At 37.7% G+C, this 27,163-nt stretch overlaps 1 protein-coding gene and 1 pseudogene across 1 annotated transcript in view; one reads left to right on the top strand and one right to left on the bottom strand.

Moving 5' to 3' along the window:
- Positions 1–3,713: 3,713 nt before the first annotated feature.
- Positions 3,714–27,163, bottom strand: part of CPE (carboxypeptidase E) — a 124,426-nt gene continuing 100,976 nt past the window's right edge. The window contains exons 6-9 of the mRNA XM_069097867.1: positions 13,796–13,935; positions 10,139–10,238; positions 8,731–8,849; positions 3,714–4,542 (exon numbers count right to left, since the gene is read on the bottom strand). Coding sequence (XP_068953968.1) covers positions 4,444–4,542; positions 8,731–8,849; positions 10,139–10,238; positions 13,796–13,935 — 458 coding nt within the window. The 3' untranslated portion in view covers positions 3,714–4,443. The remainder of the gene's footprint in view (positions 4,543–8,730; positions 8,850–10,138; positions 10,239–13,795; positions 13,936–27,163) is intronic.
- On the top strand, positions 20,607–24,441 carry LOC138168905 (ubiquitin-conjugating enzyme E2 variant 1 pseudogene; annotated as a pseudogene).

Raw genomic sequence — 27,163 nt, 5'->3', positions numbered from 1 at the left:
GTACTTTACCTACATCATGTCATTTGATGTAGAAACCCTGCGAGATAGGTGCTATTACTGATCTCCATTGTATAGATGAAGAAACTGAGACTGAGAGCAAGTGCCTTGACCAGGTCACAAGAATATGAGGTAAATTTTTCCACCCAACTCTTCCTGATTTCTAGTCCCCACTCTAACAACTATGCCAAGCAATCTCGAGAACTGGCAAAGACCTTAGAGGTCATTTAGTTCAATTGCCATCGTTTTACAAACAGGGAAACAGAAACCTAGAAAAGTTACATGTCTTGCCCATATAGTACAAGAGGCAAGATTTGAACTCAGGTCCTCTAACTTTAGAGACACTGTTCTTTCTCATAAGAGAGGTTCATGAAGCATTAGTAGATTTATAAATGAAACATGAGTTGACTGATGTTATCACCAAATTCTGGGATTCTTTGGAAAGAAGTGTTATTGCAGGGGCTGGTTTATTTATATGCAAAATGGTCTTCCAACCACCATTATTAGACCTTCTTTCAGAAGAAGCCTACCAAAAACCCACTTCACAGGTTAAAAATCAGCAATGAGAAGTTGAAAAGCCTTTGAGAGATTGGTTCTGCAGTGCACATTCTTTCTTTTGATTTTCAGTAAATGACTGATGTAAACCAAGAGGCAATCAGAGTAGTTAACTCTGGAAAGAATGAATGGGGGAAGAAAGGTAGAGGAAGGAAGAGGAAGAAGGAAATACCAAGGCAGCAGCAAGAAATAGAAACAGCAATAGGAGAAAGCACAGCAGCCTATAAAAATTCACACTCATGGTCTGACGTCATGAAGACTGTCTCCTCTGAGTCATGGAGGCAAATCAGATCAAAGTGAGTAATCTTGAGAGTGTCCTAAATATCACAAGCTGCAACAAGCATCCTTTAAATAACAGAGCATGAGGCAGCTAGGTGGTGCAGTGAGTAAAGCGTCGGCCCTGGAGTCAGGAGGACCTGAGTTCGGTTCCAGCCTCAGACACTTAACAACCACACAAAAAAACTAGCTGTGTAACCTTGGGCAAGTTACTTAACCCCAATTGCCCTCCAAAAGGCCAAAAAAAATAACAGAACACAATTTCTGCCCCTGGGTTCAATCACTAGTGCTGATCTATATGGCTTTATCTTATACAAGTAAAAAGAGCCTCAATGCAAATGGAGTTATACATCAAATTAATTCACTGACCAGTTTGGCAAATGTGGAAGACTCAAGCATGATAATAGAAAATGTCGATGGATCCAAGTTCAAATAACATCTGTAAGTCCTTGGTTAAGTTTTGAATCTCTCTGTGCCTCAATTCCCATATCTATAAAATGAGGTTGGTTAAATGACTAAACAAGCTGTGGTATATCATTGTAATGGAATATTATTGTGCTATAAGAAATGACAAGCAGTATAATTTCAGAAAAACTTGGAAACACGAATTGATGAAAAGTGAAGTGAACAGAACCAGAAGAATGTTGCACACAGTAACTGCATGATATCTGCATTGTTTCTTTTTGACTTCTTGCAGTGTTTTCTTCTTGATCTGAGAGGTCTGGAATTTGTCTATAATATTCCTGGTAGTTTTCATTTGGGGATCTCTTTCAGAAGGTGATTGGTGAATTCTTTCAATTTTTATTTTACTCTCTGGTTCTAGAATATGGGGGCAATTTTCCTTGATAATTTCTTGAAAGATGATGTTTAGGCTCTTTTTTTTTCATCGTGACTTTCAGGTAATCCAAAATTTTAAATTATCTCTCCTGGATCTATTTTCCAGGTCATTTGTTTTTCCAATGATATATTTCACATTTATTCTATAAGAACTGTGAATGATTTAGCTATTTTCAGCAATACAATGATAGAAGAGAATCCCAAAGGATTTATAATGAAGCATACTATCCATCTCTAATGAAAGAATGCTGTTTTTCACTTTCTTCCATTCTTTTTCCTTTGAGTCTTCTTGTTCCAAAATGACTAATATAGAAATGTTTTACATGATAGCACATGTATAACCTATATCTGATTGCTTAAGGGACAGAATTTGGAACTCAAAACTTTTTTTAAAGTGTTAAAATTTGTTTTAACATGTAATAGTGGAGAATAAGACATATTAAAATTAATAAAATAGGGGGGTTGGACTAGCTGGCCTCTGAGGTCCTTTCTAGCTGTAAAACCTATGATTCTAGGATTAGGAACAAGAATCAGGCCAAGTGACACAGATTTCCTGATATCTCATTATAGTATAGAGATAGTTTTGGATTTTCAAGGGCTATGCCTACAAGCATAAGCCATGGCAAGCGGACCTCGGTACTGAACAGGTATCTGCCATCCAAGAAGCAGCTTCACTAAATTCAAGAAGGCTCATCACCAGAAGATAAACTACCAAATTGTGATTTTTTTGACCAAAGAAATTCATGAAGGTCCTTGTAGCTGTGATTAACCATAGAGAGAGCTTTCACTTTGAAAAACTCATGGAAATCATGGATCATTTTAAGTATTTAAATTTGAAAAAGAATAATATTCACCTAAGAACAGTAGAAGCAGGCTACAAGAAGAAATACACAAGAGCAATTTATTCTATCCTTATGTTTCCAAGATAGAAATCTCCAGAGACAAATCCCAACCATGAAAAGAGCTTTCAGTTGGGCTTCACAAAGAAGTTTGAATTGCATGTTAGAAATAATGGTGCTTTCATTCCACATTGCAGAGCATTCACTATGATAAATGACTTCAAGGTTAAAGTTCATTTGCTTTGATTGTTTCACAGAGATAGTAATGGGAATGATATATTTGCATTCTATAAATCCACATTTATCTTAATTACATCAAGAATTGAGACAAAATATTAAACTCAGGATTGTCTTCATTGTACAGCATCCCTGAATTTAAAAATAAATACAAGTTTCAAAATTAATTAACTTTTCCAAATTTTGATTTTCCATCTGCAGCCCCCATTCCCATAATTAATCCACTTCTTGTATTTCTCTAACAAAAGTATCTAATATATATTCAGACTCCATGACAATTCTGTAGTTGTGTCTACCCACATGATAGCAAAGAGTTGAAGAATAACTTGAATAACTAGAATAACTTGCTCCAAAACTTTGACCTGAAATGAGAATGTCTTTGAGGTACTATTTGATTTTCCTTGAATTAATGGAATAATTAAATCAAGTTCCCTGTTTAATGTCTGTGCTACAACAATGTAGATCTCATCACAATATATTCTTGTGATCGATTTCCTAGTAAGTTCTAAACTGAAGAGGTCTCATAACAATAGAAACTCCACACTAACCTTTTGCCATTTTGCTTTTGTCAACACTAAGAGAAACAACCAACCTTATTCCATACAAAAATCATATTAAAAATATTTGTTATTTTGGCAGAGTAGGGAACTCCCTACAGAATGAAACTATGACTCAACAGATAAGTCCCAGAGGGTTCCTAACATTTGAACTCAGATCTTTTTCTGATTTCAAGCCCTGTACCTCACTCAATATTCTACTTTTCTTCTGGAACCATAGCTTAAGGACTAACTTTGTGATTTCATTGCTAAAGGGAACTGCCAGGTATGGAAACTTTTTAGTCTTAGAGAGTTTTACCTAGAGCACTGAGAAGTTAACTGGCTTGCCCAGGGTCGTACAATCACAGGCCACATTTTGATTCCTAGGATCATATGTCTAGGGAAAGAGGAAAAAAAGTACATATACAACTTGCAGTCTGTTTGATTTTTTTCTTTATTCATTCAAATTGCCATTTTAGGGTCAATAAGCAACCAAGAAAAACTTCACAGTCTTGAAGTATCATTAACAGGCAAACAATTAAAATTGCATTGTCCCCGTATGTACATACAATAGATCAATTTCAGTTCCTTTAATTAAAATGCTCAGTAAACATATATTTTCCCATTTTATGAGAAATACATTAACAAGCTCAGGTTTATATAGCTGGTCACAAGGGAAACAAACAACATTTTATACTGGACTTGCAACACACAGCTTACAACACCGAGATATCCCTATGCACCCTTGCAATAGCATTCACTACATGAATTAATATGAAGCAGACCCCATTAATAAAAACTACCAAATACTTCTATTATTTGGGCTTTACTATTTTTTTAAAAGCCAAAATCAAAGTTCAGGACTGTAAATAACATGTAGAGTATTGCATTTCAGTTGAGACAGCTGAGATCATGTTAATTTTTTCTGCATCTCCCATGCAGGAAAAGTGAACAGAATATAACAGAATGAAATCAATCAAGAGTTCTTATTTTTCTATCTAAGAATCTTTGTTTAAGTGATATTGATTAATATTCAAATGATTGCTGGAAAAAATAAATCAAAGTTAAATATTTTAACTGCACAAAACCTAAAATAGATTCCACATTACATCATACTACGTTAACATGTTATAGATTAAAAGCAGCAAATTAGGAAGAGCCTTCCCTTAAAAATTTAAAGTTTCGGACATCATTTTCCACCATTCCATCAGTTCCTCTTTTTCCTCTTCTTTTCTTTCAGACAATGACTCCAATTCAAAATCAACCTATAGGAGGAATGAAAGAAAAAAAAAGTGACTTGGCGAACTACAGATTGTTTTTCTTAGCAAAATCAAGAAGCAATAGCAATCTTAAAGATTTAGAGAATGGGGCCCAATAAACTCCTCTGAATAAGTAGAGAACTGAGTGTTGCTGACTGACTAGGCCATATTTTAAAAGGGGAAAAGATCAGTCATCAGAAATATCCTTGGAAATCGTTCTTTTCCCCATCTGTTACTTATAGCTCTAATGCTGCATATGTGTCTGTACATAATGGCTTTATAGGATTATCAAATGACAGAATATATTATCTAGGATCTTTTGCACCCAGAATTTCAAGGCACTTTATTTTGGATCCTCTGACAGGGTCTGGCATCTTTCTTATACTTTCCCTAAGTCTTCTCCCAGTCCACAACTTAGAATTGGTACTATACTTTTTTTTTCTGCCTATTAAAAAAATGTAGCTTTGAATCACAGACTTAGAACTAGAAAGACTCTTCTCATAGGATCAGATAATGAGAATTGGAAGGGACCTCAGAAGCCATCTAGTTCAACTCTCATTTTATAGATGGTCATGAAGGTAATAAATGGCAGACCTGGAATTTTCATCCAGATTGGATCAGAAATGTAAGCTCTTTCCATCATACCATGCTTCCTAATAATCTTGAGTGAAGTGCCTGAGGCTCTGAAAGACTCTGTGACTTACACATAGTCATAAAAGTAGTAAGAATTAGAGGCAAAATTTGAGTTCATATCTTCCTGTCTGTCTACCACATTTTAAAATAAACTCAAGGGAAAAGGGGGACCAGAGTCAAGATGGCGGAGGAGAAGCAGGATCTCCGCTGGGCTCCGGCTTCCACCTTCCCCAATCCATGTAGAAGGGGACTCTAAACAAACTTTGGAGCTGTAGAACCCACAAAATGACACAGAGAAGCTAACCTCCCACTGAGGACAGCCTGGCAGGCCGGCAGGAATCAGCCAGCGCAGCGCTCTGGGAGCCAAGCCCAGCCCCATGCCAAGGCTTTAGCCCCGCGGCGGGCCTGACCAGCCACCAGCCAGAGGGACTCCAGATCAGCAGCAGCTGTGGCCATTTCCAGATTTATCAACACATAGATGGTAAGGACAAACTGAGAGTTCAGTGAAGTCTGGACTTTGGGCCCCATAAGTGGGAGTGTGTGGCTTTTGCCCCCAGGGTGAGAAGCCGCTGAGATGGCGACAGCCAGCCAGTGCCACATGGCAGCTTCAGCTCCTGTCCTGCAGAGTGTAGGGGGACAAAGCAGCAGTCTGAGGGGTAATCGCTCTTGCTTTAACCTTCTTGGATCTGGATTACAGTCTAGTGTGGAGGTCCTGGGATGTGTGTCCAGCTTTCCGGAGTGTGTGGAGACCTCAGAGAGGGCACCCATCTAATACCTCTGGGAGCTGAGAAAACCCCAGCGTTTGGGAAGAAAGCTCCCCTGTCTGGTGGCAGAGTCCAGCTGTGGCAAAAAACCCAGAGGTCAAGTGACTGAGGGGCGACATGACCAGGCAAAGGAAACAAAGCGGACAGAAGATTCCAATATTAGACTCCTTTTTTTGGAGACAAAGAGGAACAAAGCAGGGAACAGGAGGAAGACAGTGAAGTCAGAACTCCTGCACCAAAAGCTTCCAAGGAAAATATGAGCTGGTTACAGGCCACAGAGGACCTTAAGAAGCATATAAGAGAAGTGGAGGAAAAATTGGGAAGAGAAATGAGAACAATGCAAGAAAATTACAAAATGAGAGTCAACAGCCTGACTGAGGGAAAAAACACCTTAAAAAATAGACTAATTCAAATGGCAAAAGAGGCTCAAAAAGGCAATGAGGAGAAGAATGCCTTAAAAAGTTGAATTTGCCAGATGGAAAAAAGAATCTCAAAACCTCAGTGAGGAGAATCATTGCTTGAGAATTAGATTGAAAAAATGGAACCTAATGACTTTATGGGAAATCAAGATGCTGTTAAACAGATCCAAACAAATGAAAGAATAGAAGGCAATGTGAAATATCTCATGGGATAAACCACTGACCTGGAAAATACATCCAGGAGAGATAATTTAAAAATTATTGGACTACCTGAAAGCCATGATCAAAGAAAGAACCTAGAAATCATCCTCCAGGAAGTTCTCAAAGAAAACTGCCCTGATGTTTAGAACCAGAGGGCAAAATAGAGGTTGAAAGAATCCACCGATCACCTCCTGGAAAAGATCCCCAAAAGAAAACTACTAAGAATATTATAGCCAGGTTCCGGAACTCCCAGATTAAGGAGAGAATATTACAAGCAGCCAGGAAGAAACAATTTGAATATTGTGGAAACACAATCAGGATAACCCAGGATCTAGCAGCTTCTACACTGAGGGACACTGAGGGCTTGGAATATGATATTCCAGAGGGCAAAGGAGCTGGGATTAAAACCAAGAGTCACCTACCCAGCAAAACTGAGTATCATGTTTCAGGGGAATAGAGGACTTTGAAGCATTCTTGCTGAAAAAAAACCAGAGCTGAACAGAAAATTTGACATTCAGATACAAGAAGCAAGAGAAGCATGAGAAGGTAAACGGGGAAAAGAAATCATAAGGAACTTATCAAAGTTGAACTATTAACATTCCTACATGGAAAAACAGTAATTATAATTTATGAAACTTTTCTCAGTAGTTGAAGGGAATAGAAACACACACATATATATAATACATATATTATACATATATATGTCTATATATGAGGGTATATAGGCATATGAATACATATGTGAATGTGTGTATATATGTTTACAGTTATACATAGATAGAGGGCACAGGACCAATTTAACAGGAAGGGATGATACTTAAAAGGTGAAATTAAGAGGTGAAAGAGGAATATAATGAGAGGAGATGGGGAGAGACAGAATAGGGTAAACTATCTCATATAGAAGAGGCAAGGGAAAGTGGTTACAATGGAGGGGAATAGGAAGGCAAAAGGGAATGGGTCAACCTTATTCCCATTGAATTTGTCTTGAGGAGGGAATGAAATACACACTAAATAGGGTATATCACCCTCCAGGAGAATGGGGGGGAAGGGGATGAGAGGGGGGATGATGGAAAGGAGGGCAGGCTGGGGGGGAGGGAAGTTGGGAGCACACACTTTGGAAAAAAGACGGGATCAAAGTAGACAATAGAACAAGTGGGAGGTGGGATAGAAGGGACGGAAATATAGTCAGTCTTTTATAATATATCTACTGTGTTATTGTTTTGCATTAGCTACACATATACAACGTATACTGAACTGCTTATCTTCCCAGTAAGGGTGGGAGACAAGGGAGGAAGGGAATGAATCTGGAATTCAAAGTTTTAAAATCAAATACTCAAATATATATATATGTGTGTGTGTGTGTGTGTGTGTGTGTGTGTGTGTGTATACTATTATTAATACTATTTTACAAGTAATTGGGAAATAAGATATACAGGCACTGGGGTATAGAGATCACTGGAAAAGTCGAAAGGGGTATGGGAGAAAATGTGGGAGAGAGCAGATTGGAGGAGGGGATATCCTGTGGGACTGCTATTGTAGGGGGGGTGGGTAGGGGAAAAACGGGGAGAAAATCTGTAGCTCAAAATCTGGCGGAAATGAATGATGTAAATCAGAAGTTAATAAAGCATTTGAAAAACAAAACAAAATGAAAAAATAAAATATACTCAAGATTTATATATACACACATATAACTCAAGTCATTTTGGAAAACTCAAGTCACATGTTCCATAAACAACATATGTATTCATATACGGACTTCTATGCATGCAAATGGGTACAACAGGCCTCCTTACTATTGGAGTGGATAATTTTCACAATGATTCAGCTGGCCTGCTGGTCAACTCATAGGTCAACTAGGCATGTACTACACAAAAAGTCAGCTACTGCCATGTCAGGTCCAATAAGATAAGTGTTATTACTCTTTTCCTCTTTACCCCTTCTCCTTCTCCAAGATATAAAAGGGTTCTTTCCTCTGAAAGGAATAAATACTTGTACCTCATTATTCTACTTACAGTATCTCCTGGGAGTACTTAGCACTGGACCTGTACATACTAGGTGTTCAATAAATGTCAAATAACTAATTGACAAAAAGTTTCCAACTCTGCATTTCTTCCAAATCAATAGATGATGACAGCTTCTCTTCTTGAAAGCAGTTAAATCAGCTAGCAATTACTTACCCCCACAGCAGGACTATAGGGAACTGCCACTTTTTTAGTTATTGCTAGATAACCTGGAGCTGAAGCTGTGAGTTTGTAGTTTCCAGGTACAAGCAATCTCCAGTAATCGCCATCCTTTGCTGTGCAGAAAAACAGACCATCAAATAACAATGTGTTTATATGAAGCTGCTAATTATGCCAGCTAAAGGGTGCCAGTTTTATTGCCACTTAACTTTTTTCATTACCTCTCTATTTTAAATTTCATTTATACAGGTATCAATAAAACTCCAAGGGAGGCAAATAAAATCTTTTTACAGATTTTAATATTCAACTCAGAGACACTATGGCAAAATGCACAGCCTTGTGGTCAGGGAGAAGGGTTCAAACTCTGCCTCTGACACACATTAGCTGTGTGACCATGAGTAAGTCACTTAATTTCCAAATATCCTTAGGCAACTCTAAAATTATAAATTATGGATGAATTGCCCATGTTCTTCCCTACTGATGAAATCATAGGTCAAGACCAAAAAATTATGTTAAACCAAGACTGGGAAGATACTCATATATCTCATGTGTACACATGCCACAAATATCATAAAAGATAACCAAATCCTTTTGGCAATAGAATCAGGATTTCTATTATTTAAAAACAAAAACAAATAGAGTCTTCACAGAAGTCCGAGGCTAAAATCCTAATGACTTTTGTGGGACAGTGAAGCGTAACAAAAGTCTGGAGAGAAGGGAATTGGAGAAAGTACAAAGGTGGTAACAAGAAAAATGAATAATAAGCCAACAGCTATGATCAGTTAATAATCAGAAAAATCCAGAAATTTTATCTCTTACTTATCTCTTCTCCATATCTCTCCTTGAACTAAAGTTTATCAGTGTTAAAGTTGGGTTTTTGTTTTGATTAGTTTGGAAAAAGTCATGAATCTTAGTTTTGTCCTTCATTTCTCCTGCCTGATTTCTTGCCTCCTTTTTCAGGAATTATTAGCATGTTCACTCAAGGTTGGGAATGGGAAGGAAATTTAAAATCAAATCATTTTTTCCTCTTTTTTCAAGCACCTCAAAGAGTCTATAAATAATATGTTCCCAGGTCTTCTATATAAGTCAATTACCCCTGCTTAGCACTGACCTCCTCTGTCTACACTAATTCTAAGGAAAGGGTGCTATCTGCTGCCATGCCCAAATTCTAGCAAAGCAGCTATCTCAGGTCGGATCCAACTTCACCCTGTCTTCCAGGTGGGAGGAGAGGCTAGGAAACTCCCTAGGAAACTAGCCTCCCTCAACCGCCTAATTAAGAGGTCTGAGCAATCCAGCTGCTTTTCTTGGAATGCTTCATAATTACATTAATAAGCAATTATGCTTTGTGTGAAAAGTTGCCAAAGCAAAAGAAAAAAAAACTTTCACATAGGAAAAGACCACCCACCAGTAGTGATATCATGGTCAATTCCTTCCACAGAGATTGTGGCATTGGCAATTGGTTTACTCTGAAGATCTCGAACAAATCCTTTAACCCCTCTGTGAATCTGTGAAGAGGAAGAATCAAAAATGTGTTATCAGAAATTATCTGAAAACATGTAACATATAAAGACTTTCTTTTGGGTGTCAACAAAATATAGAACCAGAGGATCCGGATTTTTTCTTAAAAAATCAGAAAACTAAAGCAGGAAACTAGTATTGTTTTTGAACATCCATCTTCTGCTTTCTTGAGAAAGGGAAAACTAACAGGTCAAACAATAGGTTCATAGTAAGGGTCCTTTAGGATCAGGCATTTCAGGATCCTGAAGACCCCTGGACCTTCTCCCAAACCTTCTCCTCTCCCTTCAAGCCCTAACTCTTATCACCACCTTCTGCCCTCTCAGCAAATAACATTACTTCTTACTTTACTTAGAAAACTTGGGACCATCCATTATGAGTTTCTTCGTCTCCCCTCCTTGCCATCTTAAAACTATCTTTGCCTTTCTTTGTATCCCCTGCATCTCCCACAGTACTGGGAATATACTGATTGCTTAATAAATGATCCCTCACTTGTTGACCTCTCTCTCTAGTTTCACTAACCTTCTACTCTGGCCCAGTCACAAAGAATAAAGCTACTCTTCTTGCCAAGACTACTCATTAGTGGTGCCTTGATCCCATCCCCTCCAACTTCTTTTCAGAATTTATTCCATTGGTCATGCCCCCCTTTCTCATTTTCAATTTTTCTCTATACACTGACTCCTTTCCCTCTCTCTATAAACATACTCAGTTGTTTGCAAGAAAAAAAATTCCTTGACCTTGCCATCTCCTTGTGCTATCTTCCTCTATCTGTCCTAACCTTAATAGGTAATTGCTAGCACTACTACGTGTGATCATCCTATATTTTGCTTAACCTTAATAACCTAAGTTTAATAACTAAAAGAAACAGTTTTCTCTCTCACTGTCTCCACTTCTTCCTCATTCATTCACTTGTAACCACTTGTAACCTAGCTTCTGAGACAACCACTCTTGTGAAATTACCTTAAGAACTTTAAAAATATTGTGTCATTTTAGTCTCATAATCACCCTGGAGGTAGCTGCTATTCTTATCCCCATTTTACAGTTGGGGAAACTGATGCATAGAGAAGTTAATGTCTTAAGGTCTCAAAGCTAGTGTTTGAGCACAGATTTGAATTCAAGACTTCTTGACTCCATTGTGCTACTCTAGGATCACACAGATTAAGAGTTGGAAGGACCTGACAGGCCATCTAATCTAACTCTTATGACTTTTGCAGAGGAGGAAACTGAGGCCAAGGAAGGTAAAGTGACTTGCCCAATTCCACATGATAGCTAGGTGGCACCAGGGTCGGAAATACCTGATTTTAAATAACCTGAGATACATACTAGTTTTTTCAACTACAGAATGGTAATGATATTACCTATTTCCCAGGGTTGTTGTGAGGCTCAAATGAAAGAATATCTGTAAAGTACTTTGGGGAAGAGCCTCAGTAAGCACTATGTAAATGCCAGTTGTTGTTGTTATCATATGAGTGATAAGTTTCAGATTTAAGAGACAAACCTCTTGCCTTTAAATTGAGCATTCTTTCCATAGCATCATGCTACCACTGCTGAGTTAGCATTATTATTGGGATTTTGAGGAAGTGGGAAGGGGAGAGAGGTACAGAAGAGTTTTGTTTTTTAACATTTGTTTAGGGGTAGCATGTGCTTCCCAGCTGGAAGCTAAGCTATAGTCAAACTGACAAACCAGCTCCAAACTGTTCACCACAAGATATGAAAGGAACACAAATGTAGTTTCAAAAAAAAATTACAAAGGGCTGTGAGTTGATTTGAGAATAATCAAAAACAGAAAAGCAATACTTTGTAGTAGAAATTTGCTTACACGGAGTGGCCAGATGGCTCCAGTGTCAGGATGATCTGGGGATCAAATCCGGGCTCAGATACTTAGCACCACACGCAGAAATAACTGGCCATGTAACCTTGAGCAAGTTACTTAACCCTGATTGCTTACAAAAAAGAAGTTTGCTTACACCTTGAGGCTATCTATTCCTTTTCCTGAAGCATCAAGCACTTTAATAAAGAAAAATGCCATGCTGCCCTTTGGCAATCAGGGCAGATTTCATTTAATAAATATTTATTAAGTATAAGCCATCATGACAGGTATGAGGATACAATGATAAAAGTTTCCATGAAGTTTATAGTCTAAAGAGAGTTCAAGCAATTTTGAAGTAAGGAACAAGCAAGGCCTCATGAACCCCCAAGTTTGTCATGAGCAAAATGGATATCTGTTCAATTTTTCCAAATCCAAATGCTTCAGGTCCTTGCTTTCCCCGTCCCTCCATCCCCATACAAAGTTACTTATGGTTCTTTACAAGTGCTGACAGCAGTTTATCGATAACAAGAAAAGATTCTACTAAAGTATACCCAGGCTTATTTGTTTCATATATGGTAAAAGAATTGCCCTCACCAGGGCAATCAGGGCTCTCCAAAGTGTACACTGTGAAGCTACATATTGATGTGGGCATGTATCCATATGAATAGCATCTCCCCAAATAAGGACAGTTGGAACTGAGTTGACATTTGAAGGGGAGTTGACATTTTTAAATACATTTCAAAGCGTTTGTTGAATACTGTTACATTCAAAGACATTCAAACATATATAAAAAAACCTTACCCAAAGGACAACATTTCTGAAATGCTAAATGTATAGAACAAATGATATTTGACATATTGAAATTAGTAAAAGAGTGGTTAGTAAGGATTGAGCATGGAAATGCTTTTTATTCAATGCAATTTATCAGATATATGTGTCAGACACTATATTAGGTGCTGAAGATACAAAACCAAAAATGAAACAGGTACTGTCTTCAAGGAGATGACATTATTTTACTGAACTATAAGTTTTGCTGCAGGCTGGCCCTAGGCCTAAGTGGGCATCATGCCTTGAAACTTTAGGATAAGGGGGTAAGATTTATCACTATCTCCAGTGCCAAGAATAGTGGGCAGGATACTACTCCAGATACTATCCAGGAGGGGGAAGCATTTTGTGTTGGGCAGATGGACTATCAAGCAATAGAATTCTGAAGGCTGCCTGCTCAGACACAAAAGTTTAGAGACTGAGATCTGTGGGTAGGGAATAGGCCCTATGCCTTGTGGCAAAGGCATAGGGCAGACATGCCAAAGACCAAGGTGAGTCATTTAAGAGGATTTCTTTTTCTGAAATCATTTCTGATGAAGGGGATATTACTTGAACAAATTCTACTTCTCTCTTTCAACATCTCAAACAGTATGTACTATTTCATTTCATGAGTGAAGTCTTTCTATACATATAATATGACATATAATAGGGAGACATAGTTTATATATAGATATGTATATATCTATATACATATAGGATGACATATAATAGGGAGACATAGTTTAAACCCTCAACCCCCGAAAATGTTTTCCTACCTTGGAACACCATTCTGAAACAAATAGGACACACAATAATTGTTTTTTAAAAAATAAGAAAACACACAAGACCTGGGCCAACAAAACACAATGCTCTCAAAATTGGAAGAATGGTGGCCAAAAGCAAGAGAGCTCTTGATTCACTAGATAACTTTACCTGCTCGAGGTAATTGATCAGTGAGTTTTTGTTATCCTCCCAATAGCTCTTCAAAGTCTCCTCTCGGGGGAACTTGTCGCAGCTAAGCTCCACTGTGATCTCAAAACAGTTGCTGCTGAGGTAATTGAAGTCCTGCATGCCTGTTAAAATCCCAGAGAAAGAAACTGCAATTTGAGGCATGAAATGCTACAGAAAGAGTTCTGTTTTATTCAGTGGCAAGAGAGGCATGGGAAGTTTGCAAGGAGGGCTTGGAGGCTCCTAGAAGGAATTACAAGGATCCTAAATTGCATACTTTGATTCTTTCCTCAGCTGGAGTCTCTTTCATAAAAGAACGTTAGCCACGTTAAAAAGAATTATTATTTTCCTAGACTTTTATTTAATCATTTAGTACATGATTGTTTTGTTGTTGTTCAGACATTTCAGTTGTGTCTGGTTCTTTATGACACTATTTGGGGTTTTCTTGGCAAAAGCTACTGGAGGGGTTTGCCATTTCCTTTTCCAACTCATTTTACAGATTAGGAAACCGAGGAAATAAGATTAAGTGACTTGTCCAGGGTCACATAACTAATAAGTGTCTGGCCATATTTGAACTCAGGAAGATAAGTCTTACTCTAGGCCCAGCACTCTATCCACTAAAATGGAGTGACATTAGTGTGTATTCTGAGTGTCCTGAAGAAATCTATTAGAGATTCCTCATAATCTCTGATGAATTAAAGTTGTAGATTCCCCCAAAGGACAGTGGAGATGCATATGATAGGTGTGGGAAGGGTGCAAAATATTACCAGCAGAAGTGGTTGTAAAGCAATAGTGTTAAACTCAAATAGAAAATAAGCCTTATATAAGTAACCCCTTGAGCCTCATATTGACTTAGAAAACAGCATTTTAACCTTATCTATGTATAATTGTATTTTTTAAATTTAGTTAGTTAAATATTTCCCAATTGCATTTTATTTCCCAGGTACATTTTAATCTGGTTAGACACTACTCAGGAGTATGGTGGATGTAACTGGCCTGTGGCCACGTTTTTACACCTCTGGAGTAAAAGGAGTCATCAAAGAAATACATGATAAAAAAAACAACCCTTGACATATAGTGAGAGCAAGAGATAACTGAAGACTATTTAGCTCTTCCTTCGGTTCCTTCATGATGTCAAGGAAATGCAATTAGTCCATTTGGTAGATTCCATTGTTAAGAGGAGTCATGGATATGAATTGCACAGGACTGGCAATGATGGGTATATTGCTATCTTCATTACTGGAAGAAATATTCACACCATTTTGATCATGGGTCCTTTGGAGTATTAACATATGGTATTATCAACCTAATATAGTTTTCTAATTCTATAGATGACACACTATTTTTGAAGATAAGGGCTTCCTAGAACTTGATGATTTCACAAAAATTACAAAGTCCTTATTTGAAACTAAAATATACATAATAACAATCAAATATGGGCTCATGTCATACTTGGTCTCTTTTCTAATAGTATTCCTATAAGGACACATACTGATTTATATTAAGGATCTGAAAAGTTCACCTATTTCTCTTAAAAATAAAAATAGAGACCATTACTTCCAGATGGATTAAAAAAAGGAGCTGAGCATGTGCAGATTCAACCCACAAATGACAGCAATAAGTAGATGAAAAGTATTAAGAAAAGTGGCAAAACTGGTTATCTGCATTTTCTAACCTTGAGAGCTCACATTAGATAAGAAACAGCATGACTCTTTAGGGCAAGGATTGTTTTGGTGAAGCAATATGAGAAATGGGAATTTAGACCCTCAGTCATCAAACAGACAATACTCATTTATTAAACATCTACTATGTGCCAGGCATTGGGCTAGGGAAATGCCAGCTGCCTAATTCCATCTACTGACTTCAAAGAAATTGTACAAGATAAAGGGCTACAAGAGGAAAACTGTTGAAACCCAATGTCTCACAGTAACAAAACTAGAACTAATGCAGAGGTTGGCAGAGGAAATCTGGATATCTACTTTGAAGGTATTCATGATGGGAACAAAGTAGTAAGGATATAATGATCTTAACTTTTAGATTTATTGACTGGTGAAGGACACACTGAAAGACTGAGCATGAACATCATTTAACCACCTCAGATGTCGCCACTTTCTAAATCACTGCTGTGCTAATCTTACTTTTGGAAAAAGTAAAAATTTTACAGAAACTTCCCCTTTAGTGCCTATTATAAAGAAAATAAACAATCTATCTTTGCCTATTTTGTAGGCACAGTGTGGCACAGTGTGGCCCATAATAAACAATAAATGCTCACTGACTTTGTTTGACCTCTAATCACATAGTGACTATGAATATTTAAGGCTATTTTCCATTTCTAAATGTCAATGATATTAGATTTTTCAGTCATTCTGTTTGGTAGGTAACATTTCTTCAAAGAAAAATGGTCATTTCAACCTGGGCTCAGATATAATTTCTTCTCCCTCTGACTTCCTGAAACTTCCTCTGATGTAAATTTTCCATGAAATCAGTAGGCGTTGTACAAGAGAAGGTATAAAAATTGGATAAAGCTTCTTTTAAAATTCTTGGGCCAATACTTGAATTTTGAATTTGGAGTATTATCTTTATTCTCTTTTTACTTATTATAAATTTCAAGTGTAGGACTATAAACAGCTTTCCCCTCAAGATATCTCTGGCTGCCCTTCTTTGACCTATTATTTTGGGACAAAGCTGGTGTTCTCCCTTCTTTCTGCTTTGAACTGCACAAAAATTGAAGCAGGAAAGACGACAGAGCAAAGAAGACAAAACCAGGAAAGAAAAATTCTGTAACTGAGATAACCTGGATATGAGAACTGGGTAAGCTATGATGTGAAGAGGAGAAACAGATAAATTAAGGAAAAATTATGGAAGAATGAGAATAAAAAATGGCAAAGGACGAGAAGAGTCTGTTTCTCTGGTTAAAAAGTTCAGGAAATCAGTGGTTTGACACTATGAAATGTTCTAAGCACTGGAGTGAATAATCGTGAATTCAAAAGACTGATTCTGACAGTAATAAGGAGGGAATGTATTCTAGGCATAGAGGGTGGTGATTAGAATGCAAAGAGGGAGATGAGAGCAATGAAGATTTCAGAATCCCTTAGTAGCCCAGTTTAGCTGAAATGTGGAATGCATGAAAGGGAGTTTTGTGAAATAAGACTAGAAATGTAGGTTGGAGTAATGTCTTATACGTCATAACTTAAAGGGTCCTTAAATGCCTGTTAAGGAGTTTGCAATTTCTTTTAGAGATAACAGAGAATTACTATAGATTTTTAGGCAGATAAGTGACTATCAAATACATCCGAAAGGTGTATTAGAAAGTGGATTAGGTGGATTAGAAAGAGAAGGCAAGGAGAATTTTGACTAAGAAATAAAAAGGTAGATTACCAGAATATAGTAGATGTACAATTTACAGCAAATAAACATAAAAACCTTGTATTTCATAAGTGTAAAGACTAAAGATTTTGAGATAACAATTCATTATCTGCTAAAAAAAAATAAAATTTAAAAAACTGTTGGAAAAGCTGGAAAAGAGTATGGCAGAACTGGGTGTGGACCAAAATTTCATACCATTTACCAAGATTAGGGCCAAATGGATACATGACCTAGATATAAAGAGGGATTTTACAGGAAAATTGGAAGAACATGAGCCATGTTACTTATCAGACATGGAGAGGTGAACAACATGAATAAAGAAGATATAAACAGCAAAATCAGGTATAAAGTAGATAATTTTGATTACATTAAATTTAAAAGGATTTGTACAAATAAGACAAATATAGCCAAGATTAGAAGGAAAGAAGAAAATAGGGGTGAGGGGAAATTTTATAGTTTATCAGATAAAGGTCTCATTTCTAAAATATACTAAGAATAGAAGTCATTTCCCAATTGATATAAATGGTCAAATGAGACAAATAGGTAGTTTTCCAATGAAGAAATCAAAATAATTTGTAGAAATATGAAAAATGCTCTAAATTATTATTGATTAGAGAAATACAAATTAAAACAACCTTGAGATATCATTTTATAATAGCAGATTGACTAAAATGATAGAAAGGGAAAGTGACAAATGTTGGAGAGGATGTGGAAAGATTGGGACACTTATTCATTGTTGGGTAGAATTGTGAACTGATCCAATCATTTTTGAGAGCAATCTGGAACTATGCCCAAGGAGTTATTAAACTACCTATACCCTTTCACCTACTACTTCTTCTATTTCCAAAGATGACTAGGAAAAAAGGAAAAGAACCTATATCTTCTAGAACATTTATAGCAGCTCTCTTTGTGATGGCAAAGAACTGAAAGTGGTAGAGATGCTCATCAGTTGGGGAATGGCTGAACAAGTTGTAGTATATGATTACTATGGAATACTACTGTGCTATAAGAAATAATGAGTTCAATGATTTTAGAAAACATGGAAGACTTGCATGAAATAATAAAGAGTGAAATGAGCAGAAACAAGAGAACATTGTACAGTAATAGTAACATTGTTTTAAGAATGACTTTGAGGTTAGAAGCAGGACCTCCCCGCTGCTCTGCCTTCCACCTTCCCCAATCCATATTAAAAGGGCTAAACAAACTTTGGAGCTGCAGAACCCACAAAATGACACAGAGAAGCTAACCTCCCGCTGAGGACAGCAGGGCAGGCTGGAAGGGATCGGCCAGCGCAGGGCTCTGGGAGCCAAGCCCAGACCCACACCAAGGCTTTAGCCCCAGGGCGGGCCTGACCAGCCACCAGCCAGAGGGACTCCAGATCAGCAGCAGCTATGGCCATTTACAGATTTATCAACACACAGATGCGAAGGACAAAGTGAGAGGTCAGTGCAGTCTGGACTTTGGGACCAGTAAGTAGGCGTGTGCCACATGGCAGCTTCATCTCCTGGCCTGCAGAGTGTAGGGGGACCAAGCACCAGTCTGAGGGGTAATCGCTCTTGCTGTAACCTGCTTGGATCGGGATTGCAGTCTAGGGTGCTGGGGTGTATGTCCAGCTTTCCAGAGCATGTGGAGACCTCAGAGAGGGTACCCATCTAATACCTCCGGCAACTGAGAAAACCCCAGCGTTTGGGATGAAAGCTCCCCTGTCTGGTGGCAGAGTCCTGCTGTGGCAAAAAGCCCAGGGGTCAAGTGACTGAGGGGTGACATGACCAGGCAAAGGAAACAAAGCAGACAGAAGATTCCAACACTACACTCCTATTTTGGGAGCAAAGGATGGAACAGGATGAAGCCAGTGAAGTCAGAACTCCTGCACCAAAAGCTTCAAAGGAAAATACGAGCTGGTTACAGGCCATAGAGGACCTGAAGAAGCAGATAAGAAAAGTGGAGGAAAAATTAGGAAGAGAAATGAGAACAATGAAAGAAAATTATGAAATGAGAGTCAACAGCCTGACTGAGGAAAATAACACTTTAAAAAACAGACTGACTCAAATGGCAAAAGAGGCTCAAAAAGGCAATGAGGAGAAGAATGCCTTAAAAAGACAAATTTGCCAGATGGAAAAAGAATCTCAAAAGCTCAATGAGGAGAATCCTACAGCTTCAGAATTAGACTGGAGCAAATGGAAGCTAATGACTTTATGAGAAACCAAGATGCTGTTAAACAGATCCAAACAAATGAAAGAATAGAAGGCAATGTGAAATATTTCATGGGAAAAACCACTGACCTGGAAAATACATCCAGGAGAGATAATTTAAAAATTATTGGACTACCTGAAAGCCATGATCAAAGTAAGAATCTAGAAATCATCCTCCAGGAAGTTCTCAAAGAAAACTGCCCTGATGTTTTAGAACCAGAGGGCAAAATAGAGGTTGAAAGAATCCACTGATCACCTGCTGAAAAAGATCCCAAAAAGAAAACTCCTAGGAATATTGTAGCCAGGTTCCGGAATTCCCAGATTAAGGAGAAAATATTACAAGCAGCCAGGAAGAAACAATTTGAATATTGTGGAAACACAATCAGGATAACCCAGGATCTGGCAGCTTCTACACTGAGGGATTGAAGGGCTTGGAATATGATATTCCGGAGGACAACGGAACTGGGATTAAAACCAAGAGTCACCTACCCAGCAAAACTGAGTATCATATTTCAGGGGAAAATATGATCATTCAGTGGAACAGAGGACTTTTAAGCATTCTTGCTGAAAAAACCAGAGTTGAACAGAAAATCTGACATTCAGATACAAGAAGAAAGAGAAGCATGAGAAGGTAAACAGGGAAAAGAAATCATAAAGAACTTATCAAAGTTGAACTATTAACATTCCTACATGGAAAAACAATAATTGTAACTTATGAAACTTTTCTCAGTAGTTGAAGGGAATAGAAACACACACATATATGTCTATATATGAGGGTATATGGGCATATGAATATATATGTGAATGTGTATATATGTTTACAGGTATACATAGATAGAGGGCATAGGAACAATTTAACAGGAAGGGATGATACTTAAAAGGTGAAATTAAGAGGTGAGAGAGGAATATAATGAGAGGAGATGGGGAGAGACAGAATGGGGTTAACTCATTCAAAAGAGGCAAGGGGAAATTGTTACAATGGAGGGGACGAATAAGAAGGCCAAAAGGGAATGGGTCCAACTTATTCCCATTGAATTTGGCTTGAGGAGGGAATGAAATATACATTAAATAGGGTATCTCACCCTCCAGGAGAGTAGGGGGGGAAGGGGATGAGAGGGGGGATGATGGAAGGGAGGGCAGGCTGGGGGGAGGGAAGTTGGAAGCACCCACTTTTGAAAAGAGACAGTATCAAAGTAGAGAATAGAACAAGTGAGAGGTGGGATAGGAGGGAGGGAAATACAGTCAGTCTTTTACAATATATCTACTATGTTATTGTTTTGCATTAGCCACACATGTACATCCTATACTGAACCGCTTATCTTCCCAGTAAGGGTGGGTGACAAGGGAGGAAGGGAATGAATCTGGAATTCAAAGTTTTAAAATCAAATATTCAAATGTGTATATATATATGTGTGTGTGTGTGTGTGTGTGTATACTATTAGCAATGCTATTTTACATGTAATTGGGAAATAAGATATACAGGCACTGGGGCATAGAGATCCACTGGAAAAGTCAAAAGGGGTATGGGACAAAATATGGGAGAGAGCAGATTGGAGGAGGGGATATCCTGTGGGACTGCTATTTTGGGGAAGTGGGTAGGGGAAAAACGGGGAGAAAATTAGTAACTCAAAATCTGGCGGAAATGAATGATGTAAATCAGAAGTTAATAAAGCATTTGAAAAAAATAAAAACACATACAAATCAACATTAAAAAAAAGAATGACTTTGAGTAAACAATTTGTCTATTATAAGTACCCAAATTAACTATAAAGGACATATGAAGAAAGATGCTATCTGTATCTAGAGAAAGAAATGATAAAGTGAAGTATGTATAATAATTTTTCATATACATTATAGACACACCTATTTGTGTGTAATTGTAATCATCTCTAGGGTAGGGTTGGAGGAAGGAAGAAGAAAATAAAGAAATTTACATTATAGTTTTGCTGTATATTTGAAAGGAATAGCAAGTTGTGCATAGTAGATTTGCAGTTTCATGTATAATCATCTTTTTTATTATATTGTGTTATGGAAATGTTTGTTTTATTCCATAAATTAAAAATAAAATAATTTTTTTAAAAGAAGGCAAGGAGACCAGTAAGGAGGCAAAAAGAGTCTATAGAGTTTGACAAATGATTGGATGTAAAGAATGAGAGTCAGAACAAAGCTCATCTGTTTTACACTAAATGTGCACACTCTGGGGGTGCTATTGGTGCCCGATGTACACACTATGCTCCCTTGTTTGCTTGGAGTAGGTGCTATACTCAATTCTGTTAATACTGATGCAGACCAGTGATCTAGCTTCTGTCCTCTAGCAGCTTACCATCTAACAGGGGTGGGGGTGGGCCAGAAGGAAAAAAGAATATGGAGACAGCATCTTTCTAACAGTTAACATTTAGATAGCTCTTTAAGATTGACAAGAACTGGGGTGCAGAGTCAAGATGACAGAGTAAAAGTAGGGACTTGCCTGAGGACTCCCCCAAACTCCTCCAAATACCTTTTCAAAATGATTTTAAACAAATACTAGAGCAGCAGAAACAACAAAAAGAATGAGTTACACATTTCGAGGCCAAGTTGCAGCAGCGTAAGAGAAGAACACAGTCTAGCACAGGCCGCACCAGCACAGACCCAGCCCCAGCAAACTAGGAGCAGGCCTCAAAGGACTGAATCACTGAAGGCGGTGTCAGTTTCCAGACCTCAAACACCACAGACACCAAGGACAACTTAGAAGGTTAGCAAGAAAGGTCTGTCTGACCTGGGTGAGAGAGGAGCACAATCTAGCATAGGCTGTGCCACTACATCCCCAGACCCAGCAAACCAGGAGCAGGCTTTGGGAATTTCTGAATCAGCAGCAGCAGGGGCAGCATCAGCAACTGCTTCCAGAACTCTCAACCCAAGGATGATAAGGGGGTCAAAGGTCAGGAGACTGCAGGGGTCTTTTTACTAGCACTTAGGCAGGGCTATGCTACTTTGCCCATACTTGGATCTGGGTCATAGTCCTAGGTGGCAGTCCTGGAAAGAGGAGGAATACTAGCATAGCTTGTGGCAGCAGTAGAGAGCGGACCATCCTTACAGTTGCAGGGCAGAAAAGAGTGCTTATGGTCTCTCATAGACCAGACCACAAGCCAGGAGAGCTGCAAACACCTCTCCTTAGATCATATCATCTTGGAAGAATCACCAGAAATATCTCTGAAAACAGCTGCACAAAACTCCTGAAGCTTGGGACAGTCAACCTTCCACCCTGGATGTAGGATTTTGAAAATCAAATAAGAGAAGTAGAGGAAAAATTGGGAAGAGAAATGAGAGTGATGCAGGGAAATCATGAAAAAACAAGTCAAGGAGACCAGTAAGGAGGCAAAAAGAGTCTATAGACTTGGTAAAGGAGACACAAAAAATACTCAAGAAATTAACACTTTAAAAAATAACACCTTAAAAAATAGACTAACCCAAATGAAACAAGAGGTCCAAAAAGCCAAATAAGGGGGAAAAAATGCCTTATAAAAGCACAACTGGCCAAATGGAAAAGGAGGTCCAAAAGCTCACTGAAGAAAATAATTCCCTAAAAATTAGAATAGAGCAAATGGAAGTTTTATGAGAAATTAAGAAATTATAAAATAAAACCAAAAGAATGAAAAAATAGAAGACAATGTAAAATATCTCAATGGAAAACAACTGACCTGGAAAATAGATCCAGGAGAGATAATTTTTAAATTACTGGACTACCTGAAAGCCATGATAAAAAAAAAAGAGCCTAGACATCATCTTACAAGGAATTATCAGGGATAACTGTCCTGATATTCTAGAACCATAGGGTAAAATAGAAATGGAAAGAATCCACTGATTATGTCCTGAAAAATATCCCAAGATGAAAACTCCCAGGAATATTATAGCAAAATTTCAGTGTTCCCAGGTCAAGGAGAAAATATTGCAAACAACCAGAAAGAAATAATTCAAGTTTTGTGGATCCACAATCAGAACAACACAAGATTTACCGGTTTCTATATTAAAGGATCAGGGGGCTTGGAATATGATATTCTGGGGGTCAAGGGATCTAGGATTACAACCAAGAATCACCTACCCAGAAAAACTGAGTATAATACATATATTATAGGGGGTGGGAGGGAATGGACATTTAATGAGTAGAGGAATTTCATTCATTCTTGAGAAAAGACCATAGCTAAACAGAAAATTTGACTTTAGAATGCAAGATTCAAGAGAAGTATGGAAAGGTAAACAGGAAAAATAACCGTAAGGGATTTATTAAAGTTGAATTGTTTACATTACTATATTGCTTTCTAATAAAATTTTAGGGAAAAATGATGAGTAAATAAAGAATTAGGAATAAGGCCTTTAAAAATAAACCAAAGTCGGGGAGGGATGGATGGGGAAGAAGGGGCAGACTCCGAGCGGCAGTGATGCAAGATGGCGGTGACCACAGGCTTGGGAGTGAAAGTCCCTCAAAATTTCCAACTGTTGGAAGAACTTGAAGAAGGTCATAAAGGAGTAGGAGATGGGACAGTTAGCTGGGATCTTGAAGATTATGAAGATATGACACTTACAAGATGGACAGAAATGATTATTGGGCCTCCAAGAACAATTTATGAAAACCAAATATACAGCCTAAAAATAGAGTGTGGACCTAAATATCCAGAAGCCCCGCCCCCCATTTGTAAGAATTGTAACAAAAATTAATATGAATGGAGTAAATACTTCTAATGGAGTGGTGGACCCAAGAGTCATATCTGTGCTAGCAAAATGGCAAAATTCATATAGCATCAAAGTGATTCTGCAAGAGCTTCAACGTCTATTGATGTCTAAAGAAAATATGAAGCTTCCTCAGCCTCCTGAAGGACAATGTTACAGCAATTAATCAAAAAAAAATCTTCCCCTTTTATTCGGTTTTAAGCTGTCTTCATTTTCCACAGTACTAAATTTTCTAGATGCATCTTGTAGACCTCAAAGTACTGGAAAGGAAGTTTGCATTCAAAGGAGATTTATCTTAAGATACTATAAATGATACCAATTTTTTCATTTGAAATGTAAGTTGTGCTATAACAAAAAAAATAAACCAAAGTCAATCATAACATATAAACTATCAGTGATTAAAATAATTTCACTATTTTCTAGAATCAAAGACAACATAGAGAGGTAGATAACTAGATTACAATGCCAACTGCACCTTGTGGATGGAATGTTATGTTAATACACATAAATAAAAATGTTTACAACCAAATTTGGAGTCTGTCACAAATCACTAGATTAAAAATTCATCAACTTGATTTTTTATTTTACCAAGTTAGCAATTAAACTGGATTGATAATATAATCATTCTAAGCCACTTTATAGAAACTGAATCATAATATGGCCAACAAAACCCTAATTCTCTTGAAAAACAGGCAAGACAGGGATTCTCTTAGTTTTCCCAAATCATCAAACATTGATGGTGGGAATCCTGGCAGCAAAAAACATCAAATGGAAAGAGCAAGTGACTAGAAGCTAAAAAACCTGCATTTTAATCCTAGAGTTTTACTATATAATAGTTATATGACTTGGAAAAAATATTTAACCTTTCTAAACCTCTATCACCTCAAAAAGTTGTCACAAGGCATGCATGAACAAAACCTGTGATTTATTTGGTATAGGAAATTCCAGGGTGAGGACATTCCTTCTACAAATATAGGAAAGCACATTCTCTAATATCTCCCTCTCAATTGCCTTAAGTACCAAGAGGTTAAATGACTTGTCCAATGTTACATAGTAAATGTATTTCTGAGGTAGGACATGAATCCAGGTCTTCCTGGTTTTAAAAGCAGCATTCTCTCACACTGTGCTGTAATGGAAATGCAAATTTAAAGATCTTCCCTGCTCTTAGGCCCTTTGATAAGCTGAAGAGACTCTGAGAACCTTCCTTTATTTGAAAATATACTCTGCCTCCTAATAGGCTGAAAGTGGAGCCTGTGACAGGAAGCTTAGTTTTCAGGAATGCCCACACCTTAATGCTGTGTGATTGGGCAGTGGATCAAGAAGGTGGTTACATTCTCTGACCCCGGAGGCAGCTATATAATCCCTCATGTGAGGCTTTGCTTTGGGGCTCACTTTGAGAAGTGTTCTGTGACTTGATCAGATGAGACTCTGGGAAGCCATTGTTGAGAGCCCCCTGGCTTTGGAAAAACCCAGATGCTGATTTGGTATGGATGTAATGGTTGGACATTTTGCAAACCTGTCTACTTGATCTGTTTCTCTGTCTTGATAATTCTGTCTGTATACTCTGAAGTTTGGGGTGCTGACCTTTTTCCCCTGAACTAGGTAAACAATACATATTTGACTGATTAAAGTAAGCTTGTTAACCGATTTTGAGTTGCTTTCCTTTAACAAAGCAGATCTAAGAACCTGTGTTGGCAGCCACCCTGGGGATGCTGGGGTTCTTGCTGATACATGTGCTATGTTGCCTCTCAGTGCAAATGAATGTGTTTGAGCATGTATCTTTCAGTAATGTATGTGAAGGAGCTTTGTATTACTATGAAGCATAGCATTTGGAATTACTATTAAAGTCTCAATAATTGTTTGTAAGGGTTGAATGAACAGAAATGGTTCAATTCTGTAAAATTAGAAGTACAACTTACCTTTACACTTTAATGAAATGTCCCTAAAGCTCAAATAAGTGGGATTCTAATTAGACAAGAAACTCAATGCTTTAGAAATGTTGGAAAACAAATAGAATAATGACAACTAGTATGTTATTAATTCCATTGGCTATATGTATATACTTATATGTTAATTTCCATAAACATAGTACTTCACAGACAATAATAATCTGTCTCCTAAATATTTTATCATCAAAGTACAAAATTGTTGTAGCATTCAATGAAATATAACAAATGAATGAGCAACAAAGAGTCAAACACCAAGCAGGAAGGAGCATGCTTCTGCAATTATAACATCTATTAAACAATGCCAAAATCAGAAAATAGAGGGAGTAGCCTTTGTATGCTATCTTAATGCTACTACAGCTTGGCTAAGAGTTTATCTATCAAATTAGAAGGAATACCTTAAGCACTGAGCTCCTGATATCTAAGGAATAATTACTGCTAATTCTGATTTGGCGAATTACAAGAATAAAATGAAAATAAACAAGAGCTATTATCAGGAAGAAATAAATCCTCAGGACTCCACTACTACTCAATTAATTCTGTAATTTATGTCCCCTTCATGATGTGAATTTCAACCCACCCATGCCTACTCATCCTACTCATAACCAATTTTGCCTCACTGTAATATGAGCATAAACCTGGACTTTCAAAGGTAATGCCAGAGGAACATAAACCATGGCAGGTTCTACCATAGTGGAATCAAATCATTTAATGTGTCCATGAGAAAGCTGCAAGGGGTTTCAGAAGACTGTGCTTTGGGATCCAAGTGGGTCTTAGAGAAGTGATATCTTAGAAAATGAGGGGAAGAAAAAAAGCTTGTTTTCAAAGTCCTGGAATTCCAACTTTAATCTCTGCTGAAAGAATCATTGCTCAGTTGATGGGTTCTGTACCACTTTAAGAAAAGGAGCTTCAGGGGTGGCTAGGCGATGCACTGGCCCTGGAGTTAAGAGGACCTGAGTTCAAATTGGTGTCATACACTTAACACTTACTAGCCTTGTGACCTTGGGTAAGTCACTTAACACCAACTGCCCTGCCTTGCCCCCTCCAAAAAGAGGATGGAAGGAAGGAAGGAAGGAAGGAAGGAAGGAAGGAAGGAAGGAAGGAAGGAAGGAAGGAAGGAAGGAAGGAAGGAAGGAAGGAAGGAA

The sequence above is a fragment of the Petaurus breviceps genome, unplaced genomic scaffold (assembly GCF_028583685.1).
Source record: "Petaurus breviceps papuanus isolate PSGF00001 unplaced genomic scaffold, PetGlider_PUasm1.0 126, whole genome shotgun sequence".
In the NCBI taxonomy this organism is placed as follows: Eukaryota; Metazoa; Chordata; class Mammalia; order Diprotodontia; family Petauridae; genus Petaurus; species Petaurus breviceps.
Note: the sequence above shows the minus strand (reverse complement) of the source record. Positions and strands in the feature narration are given on the sequence as shown.